This window comes from Penicillium antarcticum, assembly GCF_028974205.1.
Source record: "Penicillium antarcticum strain IBT 31339 chromosome Unknown utg000003l_segment0_segment0, whole genome shotgun sequence".
Taxonomy (NCBI): domain Eukaryota; kingdom Fungi; phylum Ascomycota; class Eurotiomycetes; order Eurotiales; family Aspergillaceae; genus Penicillium; species Penicillium antarcticum.
In genome coordinates this window covers 1,910,860-1,933,627 of record NW_026695301.1, presented here as the reverse complement: position 1 = coordinate 1,933,627, position 22,768 = coordinate 1,910,860, and the positions used below count along the sequence as shown (strand labels likewise).

General features: G+C 49.0%; 10 protein-coding genes across 10 annotated transcripts; 4 read left to right on the top strand and 6 right to left on the bottom strand.

Annotated features, from left to right (window-relative positions):
• Positions 1-41: 41 nt before the first annotated feature.
• On the top strand, positions 42-1,470 carry N7508_003439 (uncharacterized protein; the record flags this gene model as incomplete). The annotated part of the gene is made up of 7 exons (XM_058461505.1): positions 42-185; positions 235-378; positions 434-583; positions 635-757; positions 814-969; positions 1,035-1,189; positions 1,254-1,470. The coding sequence occupies 7 exons, from the start codon at positions 42-44 to the stop codon at positions 1,468-1,470; spliced, it is 1,089 nt and encodes a 362-aa protein (XP_058322082.1).
• Positions 1,471-1,551: 81 nt separating this feature from the next.
• On the bottom strand, positions 1,552-2,785 carry N7508_003438 (NmrA/HSCARG family protein; the record flags this gene model as incomplete). Its single annotated transcript, XM_058461504.1, has 4 exons — positions 1,552-1,898; positions 1,949-2,041; positions 2,209-2,362; positions 2,429-2,785. The coding sequence occupies 4 exons, from the start codon at positions 2,783-2,785 to the stop codon at positions 1,552-1,554; spliced, it is 951 nt and encodes a 316-aa protein (XP_058322081.1).
• Positions 2,786-3,127: 342 nt separating this feature from the next.
• Positions 3,128-4,541, bottom strand: N7508_003437 (bestrophin family protein; the record flags this gene model as incomplete). Its single annotated transcript, XM_058461503.1, has 4 exons — positions 3,128-3,530; positions 3,600-4,159; positions 4,218-4,359; positions 4,417-4,541. The coding sequence occupies 4 exons, from the start codon at positions 4,539-4,541 to the stop codon at positions 3,128-3,130; spliced, it is 1,230 nt and encodes a 409-aa protein (XP_058322080.1).
• A 471-nt stretch (positions 4,542-5,012) lies between these two features.
• N7508_003436 (glycoside hydrolase family 3 protein) lies at positions 5,013-7,557 on the bottom strand (the record flags this gene model as incomplete). The annotated part of the gene is made up of 3 exons (XM_058461502.1): positions 5,013-6,908; positions 6,967-7,403; positions 7,464-7,557. The coding sequence occupies 3 exons, from the start codon at positions 7,555-7,557 to the stop codon at positions 5,013-5,015; spliced, it is 2,427 nt and encodes an 808-aa protein (XP_058322079.1).
• Positions 7,558-9,051: 1,494 nt separating this feature from the next.
• N7508_003435 (uncharacterized protein) lies at positions 9,052-10,376 on the top strand (the record flags this gene model as incomplete). Its single annotated transcript, XM_058461501.1, has 4 exons — positions 9,052-9,160; positions 9,225-9,419; positions 9,507-10,177; positions 10,329-10,376. 4 exons carry the CDS (start codon positions 9,052-9,054, stop codon positions 10,374-10,376), a joined length of 1,023 nt encoding a protein of 340 aa, XP_058322078.1.
• Positions 10,377-11,147: 771 nt separating this feature from the next.
• N7508_003434 (FHA domain protein) lies at positions 11,148-13,098 on the bottom strand (the record flags this gene model as incomplete). Its single annotated transcript, XM_058461500.1, has 3 exons — positions 11,148-11,945; positions 11,994-12,090; positions 12,140-13,098. 3 exons carry the CDS (start codon positions 13,096-13,098, stop codon positions 11,148-11,150), a joined length of 1,854 nt encoding a protein of 617 aa, XP_058322077.1.
• A 1,152-nt stretch (positions 13,099-14,250) lies between these two features.
• Positions 14,251-16,295, top strand: vac8 (protein anchor VAC8; the record flags this gene model as incomplete). Its single annotated transcript, XM_058461499.1, has 6 exons — positions 14,251-14,424; positions 14,532-14,652; positions 14,703-14,816; positions 14,870-15,115; positions 15,166-15,915; positions 15,964-16,295. 6 exons carry the CDS (start codon positions 14,251-14,253, stop codon positions 16,293-16,295), a joined length of 1,737 nt encoding a protein of 578 aa, XP_058322076.1.
• A 451-nt stretch (positions 16,296-16,746) lies between these two features.
• On the top strand, positions 16,747-17,457 carry N7508_003432 (exosome non-catalytic core subunit CSL4; the record flags this gene model as incomplete). The annotated part of the gene is made up of 1 exon (XM_058461498.1): positions 16,747-17,457. The coding sequence occupies one exon, from the start codon at positions 16,747-16,749 to the stop codon at positions 17,455-17,457; it is 711 nt and encodes a 236-aa protein (XP_058322075.1).
• A 688-nt stretch (positions 17,458-18,145) lies between these two features.
• N7508_003431 (GTPase RIA1) lies at positions 18,146-21,718 on the bottom strand (the record flags this gene model as incomplete). Its single annotated transcript, XM_058461497.1, has 6 exons — positions 18,146-18,525; positions 18,602-18,915; positions 18,974-20,503; positions 20,558-21,501; positions 21,581-21,601; positions 21,656-21,718. 6 exons carry the CDS (start codon positions 21,716-21,718, stop codon positions 18,146-18,148), a joined length of 3,252 nt encoding a protein of 1,083 aa, XP_058322074.1.
• A 354-nt stretch (positions 21,719-22,072) lies between these two features.
• On the bottom strand, positions 22,073-22,601 carry N7508_003430 (DUF4604 domain-containing protein; the record flags this gene model as incomplete). The annotated part of the gene is made up of 2 exons (XM_058461496.1): positions 22,073-22,524; positions 22,574-22,601. The coding sequence occupies 2 exons, from the start codon at positions 22,599-22,601 to the stop codon at positions 22,073-22,075; spliced, it is 480 nt and encodes a 159-aa protein (XP_058322073.1).
• Positions 22,602-22,768: the final 167 nt, after the last annotated feature.

Sequence of the window (22,768 nt, the reverse complement as noted above, 5' to 3'; positions counted from 1 at the left end):
CGTCGTTTCCAAGGCTCTTTCATCCGCATTTATTCTGCAGCATGGATGATTCAGGTCTCGATCAAATTGCTCGTCAATTATCTGACCTGGAAGTGGCACTTCTTTTGTGTCTTGTTGCTCGTGAACACTGTCTGATCGAGACCACCAGTCATTGTATTCATGACCTCGCCAAGGAACTTGCCTTGGTAAGTAGTAAACGTGTACAATGTCATACTATACGGCTAATTGGATCAGATTGCCACAAGTACTTTTAAGTATTCGTATTGCATTATCGAGTGCTCCTCGGCGACATCTATTGACGACATAATCAATGATGTTCTCACTCCTGATGCGCGTACACATCACCGCCCACCACGTCCCTGGCTGAGCACTGAACCAGTATGTCGACCTGACATGTTGTCAAGAGATTATAACCCAATACTAACAAAATCAGTCAAGCAAACGCTCGTCATACAAGAGCTTCGATGATCCCAGCAAGGCACCAGCACCTATTGCTCATCTTGCTAGCAGTAATGTCGTCAATATTGTGATCGCCAAAAACTTCAATATCGTCAGCGATGATATCCAAGTAAATCTTCTACAGGTATGAATTTTGAACTATGTGTCAGCAGACGCATATTGATGAGTGGCACAGTTGATGCGATCAAGGGAACTGGTCGTCGAGAATGGCACCCTTAATGCACCCGATGAATTCCTATTTATCCCTCTTGTATCTCGAGACTCCGATCAACTCCAACCACCTTTGAAGTTCCACCTGGTAAGCGGAATGCTTAAAGGTATATCTTCCTTATCTTCTGGCTAATCTCACCACAGAACGACAACCTGTTCATATCCCATTTCCATAGCCCAGAGTCCGGGTACACATATCTCGAAGAAAACGATTGGCTTTCAGATGGGCAACTTTCCGCTTCTTCTGTTATCCACAACTCAAATGGTCATGCAAAAAAAGGACCAGCTATCACTCAGAAAGTAAGTTCTATTCTCATTGTTTGATTCAAAAATACCGTGGACTGACCATGGGCACATGGAATCAGGTGATAGAACAGCTTCAAGAAACAAGCATGACGGTATCCACATGTGCAGAAGTCGTTCGATACATCCAAGACATAGTTGTCTTTTTACGGCTTAGCCGCGCTGTTGCCGGTGGTGTATCTGCCAAAGCCAACATCCAATTTATTCGATTTGCACAGTGAGTTGGAAGCCTAAAAGCATGCTTTCAATGAATACTCTCCCATGTTGACTCTTTGCTTCAGACTTCTAGCCCCTCTACATGGCATCGATTATCTAACCCCTTCAATCGTGGCCTTGGCCGCCAGGAAGATCTTCCGTCATCGCATTACCGTCACAGCCCCAGGCCAAGACCGCAGTCTACAGTATGGAAGTAATCTACATGCAGTGTCTCAGGTTCTGAACGATGTCACACCGGATTCAATCCTGGATGGTGTTCTGGCTCTGGAGCCACCGTTATGAGGATTGGAAAACTCGTTATCTTAATTTTGCAATGGATACCCAATAAATCTCGTTCAAATCCTGTTCCACATTGAGTACTGGTCAAGGCCCAGCCCATAAAGTCCGCTCCATCCACTCCGCGAATGTGCTAGCTTTAACGCCCAGATCCTCCCAGGACTTGTTATCCCTAGAATCCATAGTCCCATAACAAACCTTCTCATCAGGGGCAACAGAAATCCACTGCATCATCTGTCTAATATCCTCCTCATACCCCTTGCCAACAGTAGAAGCGACAGTCGCACCCCACTGGTCAAGTGTGATCGGATCATATACAGCCTCCCGACCAGTCTTTTCAGTAAAGATCTTTGCAAATTCTGCAAAGGTTAGCTTAGAACTGACGACTGGATATGTCTTTGATGCTGTCTTCTCCGGTCCGAGGGAGAATATTTCTGTTTTGTTAGCATTAATCCTTGTCACTTTCGTGTTTGGTTGGTCTTACTTGCGGCATATAAACCGATATCGTAGCTTGGATCTACCCAATCGGCGAGTTTGTTTCCTTCTATGGGTGCACAGAATCGGACAGTTCCGTTTTCTAGATTGTAGTTAGACCTGATGATCTTGTTTTTCCAAGCGTGGCTCTTTGGTCTTACCTTCCTGTCTGCAATATTGCGACCATTGCATATTGGTATAGAATAGTCCTAGATGGGCATCTATAAGTCACACTTTGCTGCAGATATTGTCATCTTTCCTATCACATACCAGGATGCAACGAAGTAACTGCCGGGAGCTCCCGTCTGGCCCAATGCTCAATTTTCGACTTATTGTCAAAGTGATAGACCTTGCTGAACTGGCCATTACTAGCCTCTGTCAGATTTGGCAAGCTGCTCATCACAAAATGCTGCACATTGCAAGCCTTAAAGTGGAAGTCAGATTGGTCTTCGCTGGTTTGTTTTAGGTAGGGGTAGTGCTATATACATACCTTAGCAGCCTCCAAAATATTACGACCAGCCTCAAGCTCATGGTCCATATCTTTCTCAGTCTCAATCTTCTGCCCGGGTAATCGATTATTGGTTACAGCGAAAACGCCATAGGAATTGTTAAATGCTTTGAACAAGGATCCCCTGTCGTAGACATTGGCTTCCACAAGTTCTAATCGATGATTGTTTGGGAACCTTGCTTTCAATTTTTCGGCACTGGCAGAAGTCACATCTCGACTTATAGCACGAACGTGTAATGATGGGGTGGTTGTCTTGAGAAGTGCTTGGACGACACCACTGCCTTGATTTCCTGTTGCTCCGAGGACTGTGACGATTTTTGGATTTTCGTACATGGACATGGTGGTGTCTCTTGAATTCAATTGCGCGACACTTTGCTATCAATAGTAATCTGGCTTGGTTCAGGGAGTTGTCAAAAATGTGAGTGAAGTAGATCGGGTAGTATACATCTGGGGCATGACGCAATACCGGAGGAACTCTTAGCAGTCGCATCCGTATATCCGCAATGGTCTAACATTGCCTGCCTGAACAGAACTTCGGATAAACGTTGTCGCTGGTGTATAAACTGGAAATTGCTAGATAATACTTGCTTATAATCATAATGTTCATAATGATTTAAGATCGTAGATGGCCTTCGATACAAGTAGGAAATACTATGTTTCTATCAATGATACATCCCAGTCTCACCTTCCAGTGCTAGGCCTCAACCTCAAAAACAAGTCCGGTGGCATATACTTATCATCCCCATCTGCATTAGCACCATCATTCCGATTCGGCGTCAAACACAGATCACCATGATAAGCACCAGCAGGTTGATGTCTCAAAGCATCCATGGCCTTTGAATGAGTCCGCCACTCCGACAAAACAACATCAATCTCAGTCTTAGAGTCACCAGCAAGGGCATCCATCTTGATATCGTTCCGGTCATAACCAAAGGGATCCTCCAACTGAGAACCAATCCCCTCAATACCATAGAGCGTGAAAATAACCAGACTGACAATGGGAATCGCCCACCATCCCATCTCATCAACCATAGCAAATGGCAAAACACAGCCAAATAGCGCAAGAACCTGCTTTTGATGAATCCTAAGATCAAGGAAAAAGCCAAAACATTAGCACATTACACTCAACCAACAATCCACAAGGGAAACCCACAAATGAGCCACCGGAATCGGCGTCAACTTAATAGTCTCCATCCGCCCATAAGCATCAGTCAAAGTATTCAACTGTGCCTGCATCTGACTAGCTCCAGGGGCAGGAAACCAGCCACGCTCCTCCCCCCGCTTAATAAACCCATCAATAAAAAAGGTCAGCTGAAACGGCAGCCCAAGACCCTCATCTTCATGCCCCTCCAAACCAGCCGGTAACAGGTTCGCGTATTCGGGGTTATAAAGCGTTCCACCACCATGATGATTCAAATCATCAACAATAGAACTACCAAACACCCACGCAGCTCCCCACTCGGCGCGGAGATGGTTCTTCACGGCATAGGGGATAGCCATGAGGATGCGGATTGTGCGCTCGATGTCTTCGCGCTCTGAGGCTGTTGGCGGCCCGCGCTTGGAGTTGTAGCTGTTTGTTGCGATTGTGCGGACTAGATTTCGCACGCAGGTGTTTAGTGCGTTCATTCCGTTGCGGCCGTCCCAGAAGCGGTTGTAGGATGTTTGGTTGCGGAACACGAGCATTAGGCCTACGACTATGGATAAGGAGGGGATCTGGGGGTTCTTTTTAGATAATTGTGATTGGATGGATTTGGTATAGGGGTATACTTACGATCGTGCTGGGTAGACCGACTGTGTCGAAGACGTAGGTGTCCAGGTACACGATCAAGGCAGTGAATACTGCATGGAGGAATACGGGGAATAGAATTGCCCCGTGGATTGCTCCTTTGATGAATCGGAATACAAGTGGCCATCTGATGAAGGTTAGAAAGCGCGATCATATGTTGTAGAGTGAGTATCGGTTATCGTACCGTCTAGGCTTTGCGCGCGAGGACAATCGGTGAGGATGGGTGCCGCGCCGTTGGTGATGGCCGAATACAGTGGTGTTTTGACGACTCAGCGTCGGGGTTGGTGGCTCGCTGAAGTTCAGCCTCATCTTGTATGCGTATTTCGATCGGAACCAGGCTGATCTGCGGGTGCGGCTTTGCAGCTGTTGGGAATAGGGATGACCCTATTTGTTGATGGAGCGCTTTGAACCCCTATCTCGTGAGGGAGTCCCTTTTTTTTCCCGCGAATCTTGATCAAAATACTTAGACCAACATGATTCATAAGATTCAGAAGTTGTTGATGAGAACAGAAGTTGAGTCTTTTGAAGAGTGGGGATGTCGATCCTGCCGGTTCGGGCAGCTCTGGCGGTCTGCAGTGACGAAACAGTGCATATTAGCAGGTAATAGATAGAATAATCTGATCGCAGAGAGAGGAATAGATACAAACATCATTCTTTATGTTATAGCTACAGTCAGCGGCTAAATCGTGTAAATTACAGCCTTGTTGTCATTTGTAGATCTTTCCTAGTCAACAAATCTATACCTAAACAAGAAAGTAAAACCTTCCCAACCTCTCGGGCTTAAGCCTTGGTCTGAACAGTGAAGCTCCCACGCTGTCTCAGATCTCTCGAACTTGCACCAACATAAACGTAGTAAGTTCCAGGGGCAACAGCCCACTTCTGGGCCTTAACATCCCAGTAGGAGATATCACGACGACGGAGCTGGAACTTCACATCAGACTCTCCTCCCCTTTTGATCTCAACCTTCTCAAACCCACGAAGTTGACGCAGAGGCTGGCGCGCAGATTTGGGGTAAGAAATGTAGAGCTGGGGAACCTCAGCACCATCAACAGAGCCGGTGTTGCGAACAGTCACGCTAGCCTTAGCGATATTGTCCCAGAGATCCTCGAAACCACCAACAGCAAGCTGACCAGTGGGGTAGAGAGAGAGAGCGGAGGGACCATCGATCTTCAGATTCGAGTAGGAGAACTGGGTGTAGGAAAGACCGTAGCCGAACTCGTAGCGAGGGGTGACATTGTAAGCGTCAAAGTAACGGTAGTCAATGAAATTTCCCTCGGTGAAGTTGCACTGCGCGGTGTAGCAGATGTCAACGTTGTAGTCAGATTCGTTCTTGGCGATGGTGTAGATCAGACGTCCGCTGGGGTTGACATCACCGTAGAGGACATCCACGATTGAGTTTCCGGACTCCTGGCCGAGAAGACTACCGTACAGGACGGCGGTGACGTTGTCGTGCTCAATCCAGTTGTCAACGAGTCTGGCACCAACGGTGTTGATCACAACCACGGTATTGTCACAGTTATCTGCGACCTCGTTGATCAGAACGTCTTGGTCGGTGTTGTACAACTCAATGCGGTCAGCACCCTCACCAGCAAGGGCATTGATGAACACAAGGCAGACATCCATATTCTCGGCATAATTCTCAATAGAAGGTGTGACAGAAGTAGTTTCAGATCCCTTCATGACCAAGCCCGAGCCGCTGGAGGTCGAGTAGGTATCATTTGCAACCCAGCGCAGCACGGTACCATCCTGGCTTGCCTTCATAGTCAATGCCATCTCGGGGGTGATGAGGTAGGGGAGAGAGGCCTGTCCGGAGCCGGAGTCAGTAGCCAGATGACCATCATAAGTAGGACCGGAGCCCTGAACGCTGAATTCCATGTTAGGACCAGCGATGGCAGCACGAGCGTTAGATCCAAAGATAGCCATCTTGTGAGGCTTGCTCAGTGGTAGGGTGTTGTTCTCGTTCTTGAGGAGAACCATGGACTTTGCGCCGTTAGAACGAATCAGCCTGGCATGGTTGCCGCGGACATCAACGTAAGCACCTGTGTCGACATAGGAAGGCTGAGTCCCGTTATCTAGGTTGACCTTGTAGTAGCCCATCAGGTTGCGAACAGCCATGTCGTCCAGGCGGGCTTCGGTGAGGTTATGGTTCTTGAGGTAGCCCTCCATGGTGGAGGTACTCCACAAGCTAGAAGAACCGTAGTCCAGGCCGTTGGTGGCACTGGCAAGAGCGTCCTGTTGGGCATTGGCATCGGGCCAGACGAGACCGGGGTATCCCATTTCGGTCTTCAGGAGATCCATGAGAAGGCTCGATGACTCGCATGAATATGTCTTGTTGACTTTGGTCATGGCACACATCATACCACCAAGTCCAGAGTGCACTGCATCGTAGAAAGACCACAGATAGGTCTCGTGGAGGGTCTTCGAGTCGGCATTTGAGGAGTACGGAGCGCTGGAGGAAGAGGACGACTGGCTGCTTCCGTCGCTGCCACCCATACTACCAGATGAGCTAGAGGAAGATGAGGGCTGAGCTGCTGCAGAGCTCATACTACTCGGGATGGATGAATTGGAAAACGAAGAAGATCCAGGGGGACTTCCCATACCTCCGCCGCCACCTCCTCCTCCGCCACCTCCACCGGAGCTTGTCCTGTTGGTCTCCTGCTCGTTGAGAATGAAGTGCTAATCACATATCAGCATGACAGCTCAACATTTTGAGAAACTATGACCCCTGTCATACCTTAGCACCAGCAATGACACCAGTGTCAGAGTACGCCTTGGTACTCAATCCAGTCGCAATACCGTTGAGGTAAGGATCCGAACCAAAGGTCTCAACCAGACGACCCCCCCAAGGAGTCCTGCCCAGGGGCTGAGAAGTAGGACCAGCAATAACCTGGATACCCTTGAGGTATGCCTCAGTAGCAACAGCCTTAGCCTGCGCATACATGGCGTCCTTGTCCCAGGTCATGCCTAAAGCGGATGTCTGACTGAAAGCTGAGACATAGTAGTAGTCCTGCACACCCATGGATCCATCAAGAAATTCTAAAGCAGTGAAGGAGTCGCCATCGGTGGTGTTGACGCTGCTACCGGTGATAAGCTCGAGCTTCTGGGTTGTGTTCAGCTTGGAGACGAATTTGGTGGCCTTTTCGTAGGCGGCTTGCCAGTCACCGAGAGAGACTGGTCAATTAGGTCAGCATTAGCTCAATTGCTTATGCTCTGTGAGGACGATGTGAATACTCTTATCGTTGGAAAGAAGACCGGCATTGGTGTTAGACGAGGCAGCCACAAAGCTGGACAGTGCCAATAGGCACGACAAAGATTGGAATTTCATCTCGCAGAAGTGAGTATACCTTTGCTAAGTGGAAAGAATGAAAGCAGAAATGATTGGCAGTGTTCGACCCTCAGGGTCTTACAGGGTTTACATAGTCCTGGTCAGGGAGTACGCAACGCGTACTCGATCTATAGAATCCAGGGCTAAGGCTGAGGAAACAGGGCTTACAGAATCCACAAAGAGCTTAACCCTATACTTGACATGCTAGTGCTATGGGGGCTCTTACGTGGACGATGATCAGTTACGTGGCTAATGGCTAATGCCGTGAAAAAAAAGTCTTTCAATGCCGGCGAGCTCGGAAAAGCCGGGAAATAAGGTCAGTCCGGGATTCCGAACACGGAATGTATCCGTACCGATCCCTGATCCCTGCTCCCTCAAGAGATTGAAACGATGATCTCACACACTTCATATAACTAGGCTGTGGCGTATACGGTGTTATGCCCGGAACTAGCGGCACTCGGTGTTTCGAGATTTGTGTTGGTTCCTGTACTGATCCTGTGAACTCCTGGTCTGGAATCATTTAAATTTGATAAGACATTCTGAGGCATTGTTTCGAAAATTTTAGCGTTGATGTAAATAAACAAACATTTTCCGCTGTATGGTTAGTATGTAGCTAGCAGTACTTATATTTCCTCTATTTATAACTAACAGTCCGTACCATTTCATAACATTCGGATTCATATGGCTTGGGATCATTGTAACACAATCCCTCCTCCATTTGATCCTCCTAATCCTGCACAATTTCTCACAACACCGTCACCAGGCCACATAAAGACCGTTTCCATTAAGCCCACAGACACTCCACTCTCAATGCCATTTGCCAAAGGGAAACAACCTCATTGACACTAGCCTCAAACGAAGTAGTCGTCACCTTAATATAGGCTCCAACATCGACCCCAATCCCACTCGGAAATTCTAATTCCGACACCAGGAGGTGTCAAACTACCGAGGCTGTTTATTAAGCGGGATCTGTACTCCGTACATGTTTTTTCCATGTTGAATGAAGGACTACATTGTTTTACTGGTTTGCCATGGGCTGGGCATTCGTTGGGTCATTCAGTGTGAGGATTGCGAGGTCTCAATAGATTTTCTAGGAGCATTTTCTACATACTGTGCAGATATCGAATGAGTTTTGCTCTCAAATATATAAATTTCTGAAGCCAGCTTGGTAGAGTACCAATCGTGGAAGATATCAAGGGATATTCGTGTGCACATGGCGAAAAGTATATACTCCATCAGATCAAGTCCTTTCCTGGACTTTTAGAATCAATTTGCAGTATATGCAAAAAAGCATTGTCAATTTCTAAAACAACCTTATTGAACTGCATGCCACTCGAGCGGTTTGATTCGCCTAGTGGGACTGAGCCGCAGAGGAAAATCAGTCATTGCCCCGCCTCTCTTCACTTTCCATGTACCGCTCAACTTGATGTATAACCTTAACGAACCTGGTCCTACATGATATAGACAATCATCCAGAATAACAAAAGGTTTCTAATGGACGACGATATCTCTTTCGCAAGCTTTGGCTTGGTCGTTCTCGACGAGATCCGCTTTCCCAACCGAGACCCTCTAACAAATGTACTAGGAGGGTCTGGAGCATATGGTCTGTTTTGCCTACCTATCCTCAATATCTCGAGGACATACAAATTCCTAACATAAACCCCTAGCAACTTTGGGTGCCCGATTATTTCTCCCCTCTCCTCAGAGCCATTCAATAGTCTGGCCAATCCATATAGGAAATGACTTCCCAGAACCAATTACGAAACTCCTACAGAGCTGGGATACACAATTGGTTATCAAACAAGCATTAGATCAATCCTCGACCCATGGCTTACTGGAATATGAAGATACGACATTCGGACGTACGAAAAAATCCCCTCTTCTTTCCCCATCACCATCTATCTGTATTCAATCTCCATATACATGAACTGACTACTCGAATCCTCCAGCCAAGAAATTTAAATACACAACTCCAATCCTCACACAAGAACCCGAAAACACAAACCCAGCCCTCCTCTCATCAAAAATCTACCACTACCTCGCCACTCCGGCAGGTATGAAAACACGCATCTCAAATATCCGCACGCTCCGAACAATACTCAGTACCAAAGGCCGACCTCTACTAATCTGGGAACCTGCACCACTAGCATGCAAAGCCGAACACCTCCAGTCCTGTCTAGAGGCTGCGGGCTTAGTGGATGTATTCAGTCCAAATCATATAGAGCTAGCGCGACTTTTCCACGGATCTTCTGTCTCACCTGACAAAGCCGAGATCGAGAGATTGGCATTGAAGATCCTGAATAGCGGAGTTGGACCAGAAGGAAATGGCGTAGTTGTCATCCGAGCTGGTGAGAATGGGTGTCTTGTTCAATCGCGGATTCTTGCTCCGAGGTGGATTCCTCCGTTTTATGAGGCTATGGGGGAAGGGCAGGATTCTAAAGTTGTTGACCCGACTGGGGCTGGGAATGCTTTTCTAGGGGGGTTCTCTGTTGGGTGGATTCGTACCAATGGTGATATTGTCCAGGCGGCTTATTATGGGTCTGTTGCGGCGTCTTTTGCGTTGGAGCAGGTTGGGATGCCGGTGTTGAGTGGCGGGGGAGATGGGGAGTTGTGGAATGGGGTTAGTGTTTCTGGGAGATTGTTGCAATATAAAGCTAGGCGGGAATCTTGAATTTGTGGGATGTAGGTTATTTCAATGGGACACAACCATTTGTATGGTGACAACATTAGTGTTGTTTATCTTGTCGGTTGATATTTGCTGTCTTAACTAGCTCATCCTGCTTCCAGTGTTTGGCGCGGATGCTTATTCCTATTTTTAAATTGACATCCAAAAATTCCGCGGGTTCTTAGATTCTAGTTGTAAATCTGCTTATGGCAGTCAATTTCACGTGAAATAAAAGAGACTAGGTGGAATCATTTCTAGTGCAATATATCTTGAAGGGCTGATGATCCTCATTGTTCGTTCCCCTCACACTGCCAATTACAAAGTTGGGGAAAAACGTCAATTCAACATCATGATAAAAATTGTCTAGGTAGTCTATCGTGCAGCTCAAAAGAGGGATTATTATATGTGCGATATGTATAAACCTCTCAGTGTCGATGCATACTACGAAATACACGCCATCTCCTTTTCTTGACCACTGTCAGTCAATAGAACCTACGTTGAAAGGAACATCCAAAAATAAGATCATCAGATTCCTACGCTCCAGAAACAACAGTCCACACTGCTGCATGGGTATAGACAAGATAAGAAGAAAGAAAATATTAACCAGATGTCGACGGGCAGGGAAACACCAGCTGGACAGACCAACCAATGAATGAGGAAGAGGGTGGGGGTAGAAGAGAATAATAAGATATGCAAAATAGGGAAGGGGTAGATGTAAGAGCTGAACCACGTAGCACCATGAACAGGAAGGAAAGGAAAATGAAAGTCATCAAATGCATAACATGAATGGGCGCAAAAAAAAAAAAAAACCACAGAATGCCAAAATATATAGGTATATACTGATGCTGACCAGATCACTTGTTCCAGAACAGTGCGGTGTAGAAGTAGAAGTTGATGTAGATGTATGACAGGTGACAGGTGATCCTTAAGGCATTCCCGCTCTTCCGTCGAAGGCGAGAGGACCCGAGTCGTTGCGCGGTGTCAGGGGATTATCGTCTGAGGTCTCGGAGCGGCCTGGGGTGTCTGACCGCAATTGAGCTTGCCTGCCTGGGGGTATGCTGAGGGGTTGGCTGGGTTGCCAGCCAGGGATGCTGATTGTGGCGCTGCGGGCGAGGTCGGTGTTGCTGGATGGGGCTGACGAGGTGTCGTCGGTTCGCAGATAATCTTGGATGAGCAGGTGCTCCAGGCCACTTGCTAGGCTATCTTCTTCAATGAAACCCCCCAGTCCGTCGTTATGGATGAGCAGGCTTCCAGTGCCATTTGATAGGCTAGATTCTTCAGCGCCAGTTGGCAGATTGGTTTGTCCAGTGTGCTGTGGTAAGCTAGCTTGCTCAGTGCCATTTGGCAGGCTAGCCTCTGCAATGTCACCCGCTAAGCTCTCTTCTTCGGTGACATCTCCCAGTTGGTCATGGAGTTGATCCACGCCGTTTGTTGATTCGATGTTTGGGGTTTCCGTTGCGGCTTCTGGTTGAATTTGCTCGACGGGCCCATTTTGTGGTGCTTCTTGTGGTGCTGATTCTGCTGGGGCTGCCGATGCCACTGGTTCCTTCTCGCGCCTTTCTTCAAGGTCATTAGAGTCGTCTACCTCGGCACTGAGATCGGTGAATGCACGACAATTGGGACATTGGAACATAGGATAGTCGGGCGAGTGGAGAAGTCGGCTGATACATTTGTAATGCCACACGTGTGCGCAGGCTGCCATGAACAGACATTGGTAGGGGCGCTATTAAGGGTCAGTGGCAAAATAAACGGAGAAAAGGAGAAAACAAACCAGAACAGATCCCAGGCAAATGGAGCATTCTCGACATCCCGAATAATCGGCTGTCTCGCCTTTACCCAAGTTTTTGATAAGGCTTTCCGTATTTTTGCTGAAGTGGCGTTAGCATCATATGCATTAAAGCAGGGAAATCAACATACTTGAATTCGTTGGGCTGCTGCTGCCACGATCGATTACACTCGATGCGAATGCGAACGCATCGGAAGATCATCTCCTCCCCACCGCGAAAATCAATGCCCAGTTGGACGATATCTCCGTCTTTGATCGAATACAGACGGGAGACCATGTTGGGCTGACTTAGGCGCATGTGGTTCAAAAACGTGCCCGACGAGCTCCCCACATCCTTGATATGCCACTGTCCATTGACATACAAGAATTCACAGTGTTTCCGGCTCACTACCTTGGACTTGAAGCCCACAGGGGCATCCGAAGGTTCGGCGGGGTTAGGGATGGGAATACCATCGCGTTCCGAGTATCGGCCCACCCTAATCACACAGCTTTCCGATGGGAGGGTGCGACTTATAGGAACAAAGGGTAGTGAGGGTCTTGCGGTGGTGCTCGCATGGGAATCCTGATATGGGAAGAAGCGAATGATAGCCTTCTTGTCTGGCTTCGGCGACGTAATCGAATCATCGGGGGTGCTGGTTGGCACGATTCCATCGGTTTGCAGAGAATTCGGCTCAGGGGAGACACTAGATTCAGAGTTTTGTCGATCTTGTGTGCGCGGTGGCGGTTGCTGTGCGGCTGAAGCGCTCCTCAGCCGAGCCATGGCATGGGCTGTTGTCTGAGGGGCTTCAATAGACGGAATCGAAAGAGCGGAGTCGGCAGAGGAGACGCGACTGGTGAGGTCGCCAAAGCCCGAACTCTCAGAGGGCGCCGATGTGTAACGCGAGAGGGCTGGGTGATCGGTATCTGGGCACGGAGTGGAGCTCTCATTCAGGTTCTCCACCGGGTTCGGCGAGTTGGGCCCGGAGGTCGACGAACGCCAGGGGACTCGGCTGCTCAAACTGCGATTTTGTGTGTAGTTTCGCAGTTGGCCGATTCGGCGCAGGCGACTGGGGCGAGGATCAGGGAGGCAAGTGAAGGCGGTGACTGACATGGTGGGAGGAAATCGAAATCGAGGCGGGAATAGTCTAAATCACGGCCAAGAACGATCCAGATCATAGAAACTCGAACGTCACGAGGGATCAAATGAGAGAATGGCAAGACATCATATGATGGAGGGGAATGGAAGAAATCAAAGAATCCAAAGTTTAGTAGAAAGAAAAAAGAAAGAAGCGTGAAAAAGTCTGGTTCAGTTGGTTATATGATGTTACCAGCCGTCCTGGGTCCCTAAGTGGAGTTGGCTGATCGCATTCTTCCTCTCTACACCGGCATTATCTACTTCGACTTCTTCTCCTTCTCTCTTGATTTGCCTTTCCTTTGCGGGGAAATAGCCGCATGGAGTCTACGCCACAGCACATGGGCAGGATTAGCCGATGGAGGGAATGAGATATATTGAGTATACAAAAAAGTGCTGGAAGAGACATATGCCGGTGTATCTGCGGAGTATGAGTCCGCTGAGTCTGCTGAGGGTCTGTTGCGTAGTTTGGATATCAAATGAGCAAGAGATAAGCTATAAGTTACCTGTATCTCTCATGTGAAAGGATGACCCCCTTGAGAGATCGCCAGTCTGGTGATCTCCTGCGTCACAGTCACTTGGACTTTATCACAAGAACATGTGTGCACGGGCCCTGCAGAGGTATTCGTATATAGAGAGAGAGGAGAGAGGAGAGAATGGAGTGAAGTAAAGGGGGAATCGAGATGTAGATGTATAGAGTGAGTGCATAGAAAGAGCAGGTGCAGCCTTGTGCAGGTGTTGACGTAAACGGGGACCATTGGTCAGCGACAGCTTGGAGAGCTCAAGCTCAAGGTTTTTCTTTGACTTGACTGGACTGGACTGAATTGATTTGAAATGGAAATGGAAATTGAAATTGATCTTGGAACTTGAACTTGCATTTCAACCTAAACTCGAATTTGAACTTGCGAACTGCAAGTTGCTACCAGCCTCTCTCGGCGGAGCTAAACCTCCCCTCCCTATCTCTCTACCTACTTCTACCTCGACACAACTCTCTCGCATTTTCTTTTTATCACGCGCCGCCCTTGTGCTCCCGAATAACAGCTTCGGCTTTCCACGACTCACCGTCTATTCCCACTTTCTCCCATTCTTGCCTTCGAGTTTCGTTTCGGCCCTGATGTGGGCCTGTTAGGCATGAGTGGAATCGCAACGGCCTGTCTATCGTGCCTGTCGGCGGTGGACCGATGGTGCCATATCACAGCCTGTCTTGGACCCATCGGTGGTCGGTCGCGAGATGGAATTTACGAGACAACCTTGGCCGATAATGAACGAGAAGCTGTCTCCGATTTGCTCGGCTACTTGGAGAATGTACGTGGGACCTCTCTCTGGATATGGATTCGCCCCAAGCCGTTTGCCTGTGATGGCGACCGTGCCCTTGCCCTTTCCACGGGCACGTCACTGACTTTGACCTACAGCGCGCAGAAACCGACTTCTTCGACGGCGAGCCGCTACGGGCATTGAGTACGCTGGTGTACTCCGAGAATGTCGACTTGCAACGAAGCGCCAGTCTGACCTTTGCCGAAATTACCGAACGAGGTACGTATTATGGGGCGAAGGGCGATAATGTAATCCCTGACCCTCTCTAGATGTCCGCGAGGTCGACAGCGACACCCTCGAGCCGATTCTATTCCTTCTCCAGAGCTCCGATATTGAAGTACAACGAGCGGCCAGTGCAGCGCTGGGTAACCTCGCCGTGAATGGTTGGTTCCTGATCTTCCCTTCAATCTTGTCTTCGATTGCTGACTAGGTACAGCGGAAAACAAAGTCTTGATTGTCGCCCTCGGGGGGCTGGCTCCCCTGATTCGACAGATGATGTCGCCCAATGTCGAGGTGCAATGCAATGCCGTCGGATGTATCACCAATCTTGCGACACATGAGGAGAACAAGGCCAAGATTGCTCGCTCCGGCGCTCTCGGTCCTCTGATCCGCCTGGCCAAATCCAAGGACATGCGTGTACAGCGTAATGCAACGGGCGCATTACTAAATATGACCCATTCTGGTAAGTGATTGCGGTCTCCCAATGTAGTCCTACTCTCTAACATGACCCAGATGACAACCGCCAGCAACTCGTCAATGCTGGCGCTATTCCCGTGCTCGTCCATCTGCTATCTTCCCCCGATGTCGACGTTCAGTATTATTGCACCACAGCTCTCAGCAACATTGCCGTTGATTCGACTAATCGCAAACGCCTAGCTCAGACCGAGTCGCGTTTGGTACAATCATTGGTACATCTCATGGATTCTTCGACCCCGAAGGTGCAATGCCAGGCTGCGCTCGCCCTCCGCAACCTCGCCTCCGACGAGAAATACCAGCTTGAGATTGTCCGCGCAAAGGGTCTCTCTCCCTTGTTGCGGCTCCTGCAATCCTCCTACCTTCCTCTCATCCTATCCGCCGTCGCCTGTATTCGCAATATATCTATTCATCCGCTCAACGAATCACCGATCATTGAAGCAGGCTTCCTGAAGCCATTGGTGGATCTGCTTGGTTCAACCGACAACGAAGAGATCCAATGCCACGCTATCTCTACGCTTCGTAACCTTGCTGCTAGCTCCGATCGCAATAAAGAACTCGTTTTGCAGGCTGGAGCTGTCCAGAAGTGCAAGGACTTGGTCCTTCGGGTTCCTCTCACCGTACAGTCTGAGATGACCGCTGCGATTGCTGTACTGGCCCTCAGCGAGGAGCTGAAACCACACCTTCTCAAGCTCGGCGTCTTTGACGTCCTCATTCCTCTTACTAACTCTGATAGCATTGAGGTCCAGGGCAACAGTGCTGCTGCTCTGGGCAATCTTTCTTCCAAGGGTATGTTTCTTTCATACCTTACTTCATAACATAGCTAATGAAATACAGTCGGCGATTATTCCATGTTCGTTCGCGATTGGGCCGATTCGAACGGTGGTATTCATGGCTACCTCTACCGTTTCCTTGCCAGTGGTGATCCAACTTTCCAACACATTGCCATCTGGACCCTTCTCCAACTCCTCGAGTCCGAAGATAAGAAACTCATCGGACACATCTCACGATCTGAAGACATCGTCCAGATGGTCAAGTCGATCTCAGACAAGAACATTGAATCCGACGAAGATGAAGTGGATGATGGTGAAGGCGAAGTGATCACCCTCGCCCGTCGATGCCTTGAGCTACTGGGAGCAGGTCCTAAGCAAACCCTTGTGGAAGCTTAACCGCTCTATTTTGTCTATTGGTCATTTGTCTATTCTCCCCTGTGCGCGACTTTTTCTCCGGTCCTTTCTGTAGCGCCAATATTCACGTTGGTCTTGCTTTCTTTCCCCACACGGTGTTTCTTTGGCATCGAATTTATTTGACTCGGGTTACTCTTTCTCAGCGGGCATTTGGAGTGTGGACTCGCTTTTTGTTCTTACATGTCCATCGTATTTCTGGGCCGGTGCCGCTGTCGTTTCTGTTCCGCATACACTGTGTATTCATGCTAGATATGGGCTCTATAAATTAATTGCCTGGGAGATGGAAATGTTTCATATTGTAGTGAAAGTATTGTAGTGAAGTGGGCATTGATAGCTGCGGACAAACCTACTCCCGGGCCGAGTGGGAGCTCCCCAAAAAAATCACCGATCCTCCAATTCCAGACCTCCCCTCAACATCAACTACACCTCAACAATGGCTTCTCTCCCGCCCATCGCCATCCCCGGGCAACGCCTCGGCCCCATTTCCACATACTCAGCCGGACCAGGCACACACATCCAACAATCCTTCATCTATGCTTCCATTGCCGGACCAGTAGTCGCAGACCCAGCCCAACCAAAGACCCAGACAAAACCAACCCTCAGAGTCTCTCGCACCCTACCAGCAAAGAATATATCCACCCCACAAGAACCAGGCACAAAACCCCGCTACAACACCCTCCCAGCAGTCGACTCAATCGTCCTTGCACGAGTAACCCGCGTGCAAAAGCGCCAAGCAACAGTCTCAATCCTTGTCGTGACAGAAGACACAACCCAAGATCCAACACACACACCCTCTGACAACGACAACGTCGCCGCGATTCTCACCCACGCGGCCAACCCAGAGAACCACAGCAACACCGACGAATTGCGCTTCCAGGCGTTGATCCGGAAGGAGGACGTGCGCGCTGTCGAGAAGGATCGTGTTGTCATGGATGAGATGTTCCGTGTTGGGGATATTGTTCGGGGCTCGGTTATTTCGCTTGGTGATCAGACATTCTTCTATCTTACTACTGCGCGCAATGATCTTGGTGTCGTTATGGCGCGCAGTGAGGCGGGTAATATGATGTTCCCTGTTAGCTGGAAGGAGATGAGGGATCCAGTTAATGGCACTGGAGAATTGAGGAAGGTTGCTCGGCCCTTCTGAGGGCATTGCGCTTGGATTTCGAATTCGAATTACAATCGCGATTGTGGCGGCTCTGGCTTGAGTTGCCCTTTTCTGTCTGCCATGGCTGGTGAGAGATGATTACAGCCCGCGACAATCAAGCAGACTTTGTCTTGGTCTCTCCAGATGCTCTGGCCAGTCTGATTCGCTCATGAGAGCATCCGCTCCTCGCATGCACCAGACTTGATGGATATCGACAAGATTACACCTCGAGAGACGCCTCTGTGAGCATGGCTCTCTGGGCTCCAACGGTTGTTCTATTGTTCTTTGCTTTCAAGCATGACATTCAACCAGTGCCACAATTTCCACATGTCCAGCAACGCCAACTTTTTCTTGGCCTGACTCGGACACATCCACTTGTACAGGATATTGATATCAATAACGATTTCAAAATGAAGATACCCCGCGGATTCAGATTCTAGAATACAATGCAAACAGTTTCTGCCAACGTTATCTCGTTCTTCCCAGAGTAGCTGAAATTTGGCAGGCAATCCTGCTGACTTTCCCCTGATAGTAGATCCAATGGACACTGGGTATCAAATACCAACCACAACCATATCAATTATGAATACCAAATACCGAATACCGTAAAAAGAGAGGAAAGAAGACAAGATACAATACAATGCGGAATATCCTTTTTAAACCCAATCTATCAACATCAACGCCCAAACTATTTCTTCAACGTCTTCTGCTTCTCAGCATCAATCAACTTCCTTCCCTGAACAACAAGACCCTTCCGATTCCTCACAGCATCCATATACCTCTTCGCAACATTCTCACGATCAGCAAGCTCACCCAAATCCTCAAGTTCCTCCTCAGTTGCCGGAACCCAGAACGGATCTTCATCAAGTGCCTCAAAGCCAGCAAAGATAAGCTGCGGCTGCGCAGCGCCGGAAGTCCGTTTACGGATTTCTTCGGCGAATCCGAAGGACTCGGCGACGGGTAACAGGGCGAGGATAGTGAAGAAGGGTGTTCCTTCTTTCATTACTTCTGAGAGGATTCGGCCTCGTCGGCGGGTTATGACGCCGTAGACGCGGCCTAGGACTTCGGCTGTGGAAGGGTTGTGTGTTAGTTTTTTTTTTTTTTTGTCCCTTTTCTGTTATTGATGGGGAACGGGGGTTCCTACTGGTTGCTTGGATCTCACAGCTGTACATTGCCAGCATGATGCGTGGACTCCAGTCTAGGAATCCGGCGGAAATTCCTTCGCGGACGAGTCGGATTGCTTCGCCAGTTAGGCGGCCCATGTCTAGTTCGTCGTTGTTGTTTGTTTGTACTGATAGGTCTTCTAGGAAGACTGCGGCGCCTTGCATTGGCTCCTGGCATAATGGGCCTTGGCCTGTTGCTAGTTGGAAGGCGTAGGCGATTTTGTCGTTGAAGTCGCGGACGAGGAGGGCTTGTTGGTTGTCGCCGGCGATTTGCTGCTTCGGGTCCTCGATCAGGCTGGAGAGAGGGTTTGTTATATTTGGCTCAATTGTAGGTTTCTTCTTGGTGTACTTACAATTTCTCACAGGTGTTAACTGCTGTTGCGTCGACTAGGATGTTAGGGCCGACTCTGCGAGGTCCGAATGCTGTGATTCGATCGACGACGTTCTTCCATAGTTCCTTGTCTTCTTTGGCTTCGTCGTTAAATACCTTCTCGAGCCCCTCACGGAACTTTTGCTTGGAGAGGATAGTGCCCTCGTGGGACTCGCCGGTGCCATCGACAGCGGCTGACTCTTGCGCTTCGGCTGCAGCCTCAGTTACGGTCTTACCCTCAGCTTCAGAGCGCTTCTCCAGCTGGAGTTGCTTGATAGTTCCGACATTCTTGGTCAAGTATTCTGTAACGGCTTCAGGCATAGGCAACACACGAAGACGAAGGGTCATTTGCTTGGAAGCGGAAACCGACAAGACACCTCCACGGCCAAGCTCGGGGTTTTTAGGTGCGGCCATCTCAGGGCCTTGAACGATGGTCTCCCGGTAAGGAACGATAGCCTCACCAGTTTGAATCTCGCAGCGAGCGAACCGCTCTCGGAGATCTGTTACGCAGCGCTCCAAATGCAGTTCACCTGCAGTGAGAATAACATGTTCACCACTGGGAAGCTGCTCGTATAGGGCGCAAGGGTCACTCTGTTCAAGCAGGCGCAGACCAGTGACCATCTTACCGAGATCGGCTGGGTTAACGGGCTCTAACGCAACACGAACGATGGGTGGGGTGGCAAGCGAGACTCCAGCCAAGTTGATACTTCCATCTAAACGGCTGCAGAGAGTTCCAGTCTTGAGTACGTAGCCGGCAAGACCGCCAATACCGAAGACAACACCGGCTGGCACAGACTGGAGGGGCTCGAGGGCTCGGCCCATCAGCAAGTACAAGTCTGTGACAGTCACCTTCTTGGGCTCGGGGCTTGCATGCGGGTGGGCAGGTGAGAACTTGGGCGGGAGGACGTAAATTTCATCTCCAACAGAAAGGGTTCCTGAATAGAGGCGGGCAAAGCCAATAAGATGATCTGGGTCCTCCTTCTCTTCTGCTTCCTCCGGCTCCTCGGTGGTCTCAGTGATCAACGAAGTATTTTGGAAGACTGTGGTCATACGTTCGAACTCATCGGTTTGGTTCGCCTTGGCCTCGGCCTGCATCTTCGCAATTTCCTCGCGCTTGCGACGGGCGATTTCAAGGGCTTCATCTGCAGTCATGGCACCGCCGCTTCGCTTTTTGCTTGACATAAGCTCACTCTCGGGGATTGCAACCATTTTGCTGACGTATGCTACGACGGGCTCCTCGGGGCCTGTCTTGAAATCTACCATGGCGTTCTTGATATCATCGCTGATGAATTCTGAGCCAGGTGATGTTTTGATCATTTCCGGCAGTCGAGCTGCCTGTGCGGCTGGGGGACTAGGGAGATATTCAATGACGGAGACAAGCAAAGCAGTGGATAGAGGCAACCACTGAGAGAACAGTGTAGTCATGATGTTCTTGGGGTCACGAGAACGCAGAACATATGGCGGGATGTTGATATTCAGAGATTTGGTAATCTTTTCGAGCAACACTGGGTCTCTGTTCACTGTGAGAATTTGATACAATAAGTAAATTACGAGGTTAATTACTTACCCTTTGCCTTTTCCTCCACCTGTAGTGGCTTCGTATGCTGCCCAGATGCTATCAAGCACCAATTGAACGAACATAGGCTTTAATGCTCGACGGCCTTTCAGGTGCTTTTGGCCCAAAACACGCTTGGTCTTGGGATCCAAGTAATAATCACCCCAGAGAACCTTCTCCAAAACAGTTCGCTTGATTCCGAGCTTCTTCTCGTAAATGGCAGCAAATTGTCTAATAGTGAAAGCCCAACCATCCACGGCACTGCAGAATATAACGTTATTCTTCTCGGGGGCAAAGTAGAGATCCTCATCATCGCGCTCCTCAAACTCTGTTGCCTCCGTAATGCTTTGAGTGGCATCTTCATCTGTAGATTGCTTTTTGCGGTCTTGATCGCGAGTAGCAGAGGTATTGATGCGATCTTCCATGCGTTCGCGCCACTGCAAGTCGTCCTCCATACGCTCACCTTGGTAGAAGCTACCAATTACGGCATTCACTTGTTCAAGCAGTCGACTAAGATGGGAGAATGCCTCAGCGGGGCTCATCATCAATTCTGTGATCAGACGATCCATCTTGTTGATGACTAGGATTGGCTTCAGCTGCTCAACCCAGGTCTGGCGCAGCACGGTCACAGTCTGACTGCAAACACCCTCGACTGCATCAACGAGCACAACAGCACCGTCGCAAAGACGTGATGCCGTGGAGACCTCACTGCTGAAATCGATATGTCCTGGTGAATCAATCAGGTTGATCAGATACTCTTTGGCCGCCGGTGCTGCGTCTGGCGCTGGGCGACGGAGCATTGAGAAGAACAATGAAATAGCTGAAGATTCCATTGTGATGCCTCGCAACTGTTCATCTGGACGAGAGTCCAGGTAGCGGATCTTGCCCGCTAGCTTGGGTGAAATGATGCCATTGGTGGCTATAAGACTATCTGTCAACGAAGTCTTTCCATGGTCCTAAAAGAAGGAAAGATTATTGTGAGTATTTCGCGAACGTAATCAGATTTAATTTCGTTATTTGAAGGCCTTGACTTACGACGTGGGCCAAAATGCAAATCTGGTTGGAGTTAGTATAAAGCCTGACATCAGAGTGGGATGGAGGGGCACGCACATTTCTTATGTCCTCGGGCTTCCGCTGCAGGCGGACTAGCTGGTCAACATTAACAACAGGCATCTTGGCTGAGTTTGACGTCCAAGTGCTGAATGTTGTAGAGGAAGAGTACCGGGAAGGCGACTGGGTCCGAAGAAAAAAAAAGTTGCTGATAAATGGAGTATGCGATGGACCAGGCCACAATTATTTATTTTCAAAGCGATAGCATGGAGTAACTCTGAATTTACACCAGCTTGACTGTTCTTGCTATTACTCTATGTGATCGCCCTAACAAGCTATTTGGCGACCTATGACACTATACAACCGGTGTTGCGTTGACTCATTATGAGTCTTCAAAGGTATGCGCTGAGTCCACCATGCGTCGGCGACCTTCAATCTGCTAAGTCAAAGGACTGGTATGAATTTTCTCCTGGGTCTTCACTCTTCATCGAAGGAGAGCTTGATTTTCTTGGTCTTTTTTGCCTTCTTAGTGGGCGCCTTAGGTTGGGCTTCTTCGGTCTCAGTCTTCTTGTCTTCGCTCGCGGTACTTTCTTCGCCCACGACCTTGACCTGCTTTCGTTTCCTTTGTCCTCCAACCTCAGTCAAATTGCTCTGTTTGCTGGATGGTCCTGGTTTGTCTGTGTCGCCTGCGGGCTTATCCTTAGGGGTATCATTGCTCTCTTCTGTTTGGCCACTCTCGCGCACCAAGTTCTTGTAGTCCTCCTTGGATATCACTTCGTTGCTTTCCTCGTCGACGTAGGTGGGCTCATCGTCGTCGTCGTCCTTGTTGACTTTGAGTCTGGTCGCTCGTACTGCCGGCCGTTCTAAGCGGCCAGCGTTGCTGCCATACTGACCCCTTAGCTTTTGGAGGAATGCGGGCTCTTTCGCATCTAGATTTTAGATTAGAAAAGTCTGTCAGGACAATCCCGAGCGACATACCATATTCAAACTTGGGGTTGGGGGGCATGATGGGATGTAGTCAACGTTGCAGCTTTTATCTGAAGCTGTTTGCTGAAGCGTTGTGCTTCTCTCAGACAATTCAGTAAATCATTAGCAAACACACATTCCGATAAGAAGATATAGAATATCTAGATCTCACAAAGAGGCGAAGAGTCGCGGAAGTTGCGACCCCGT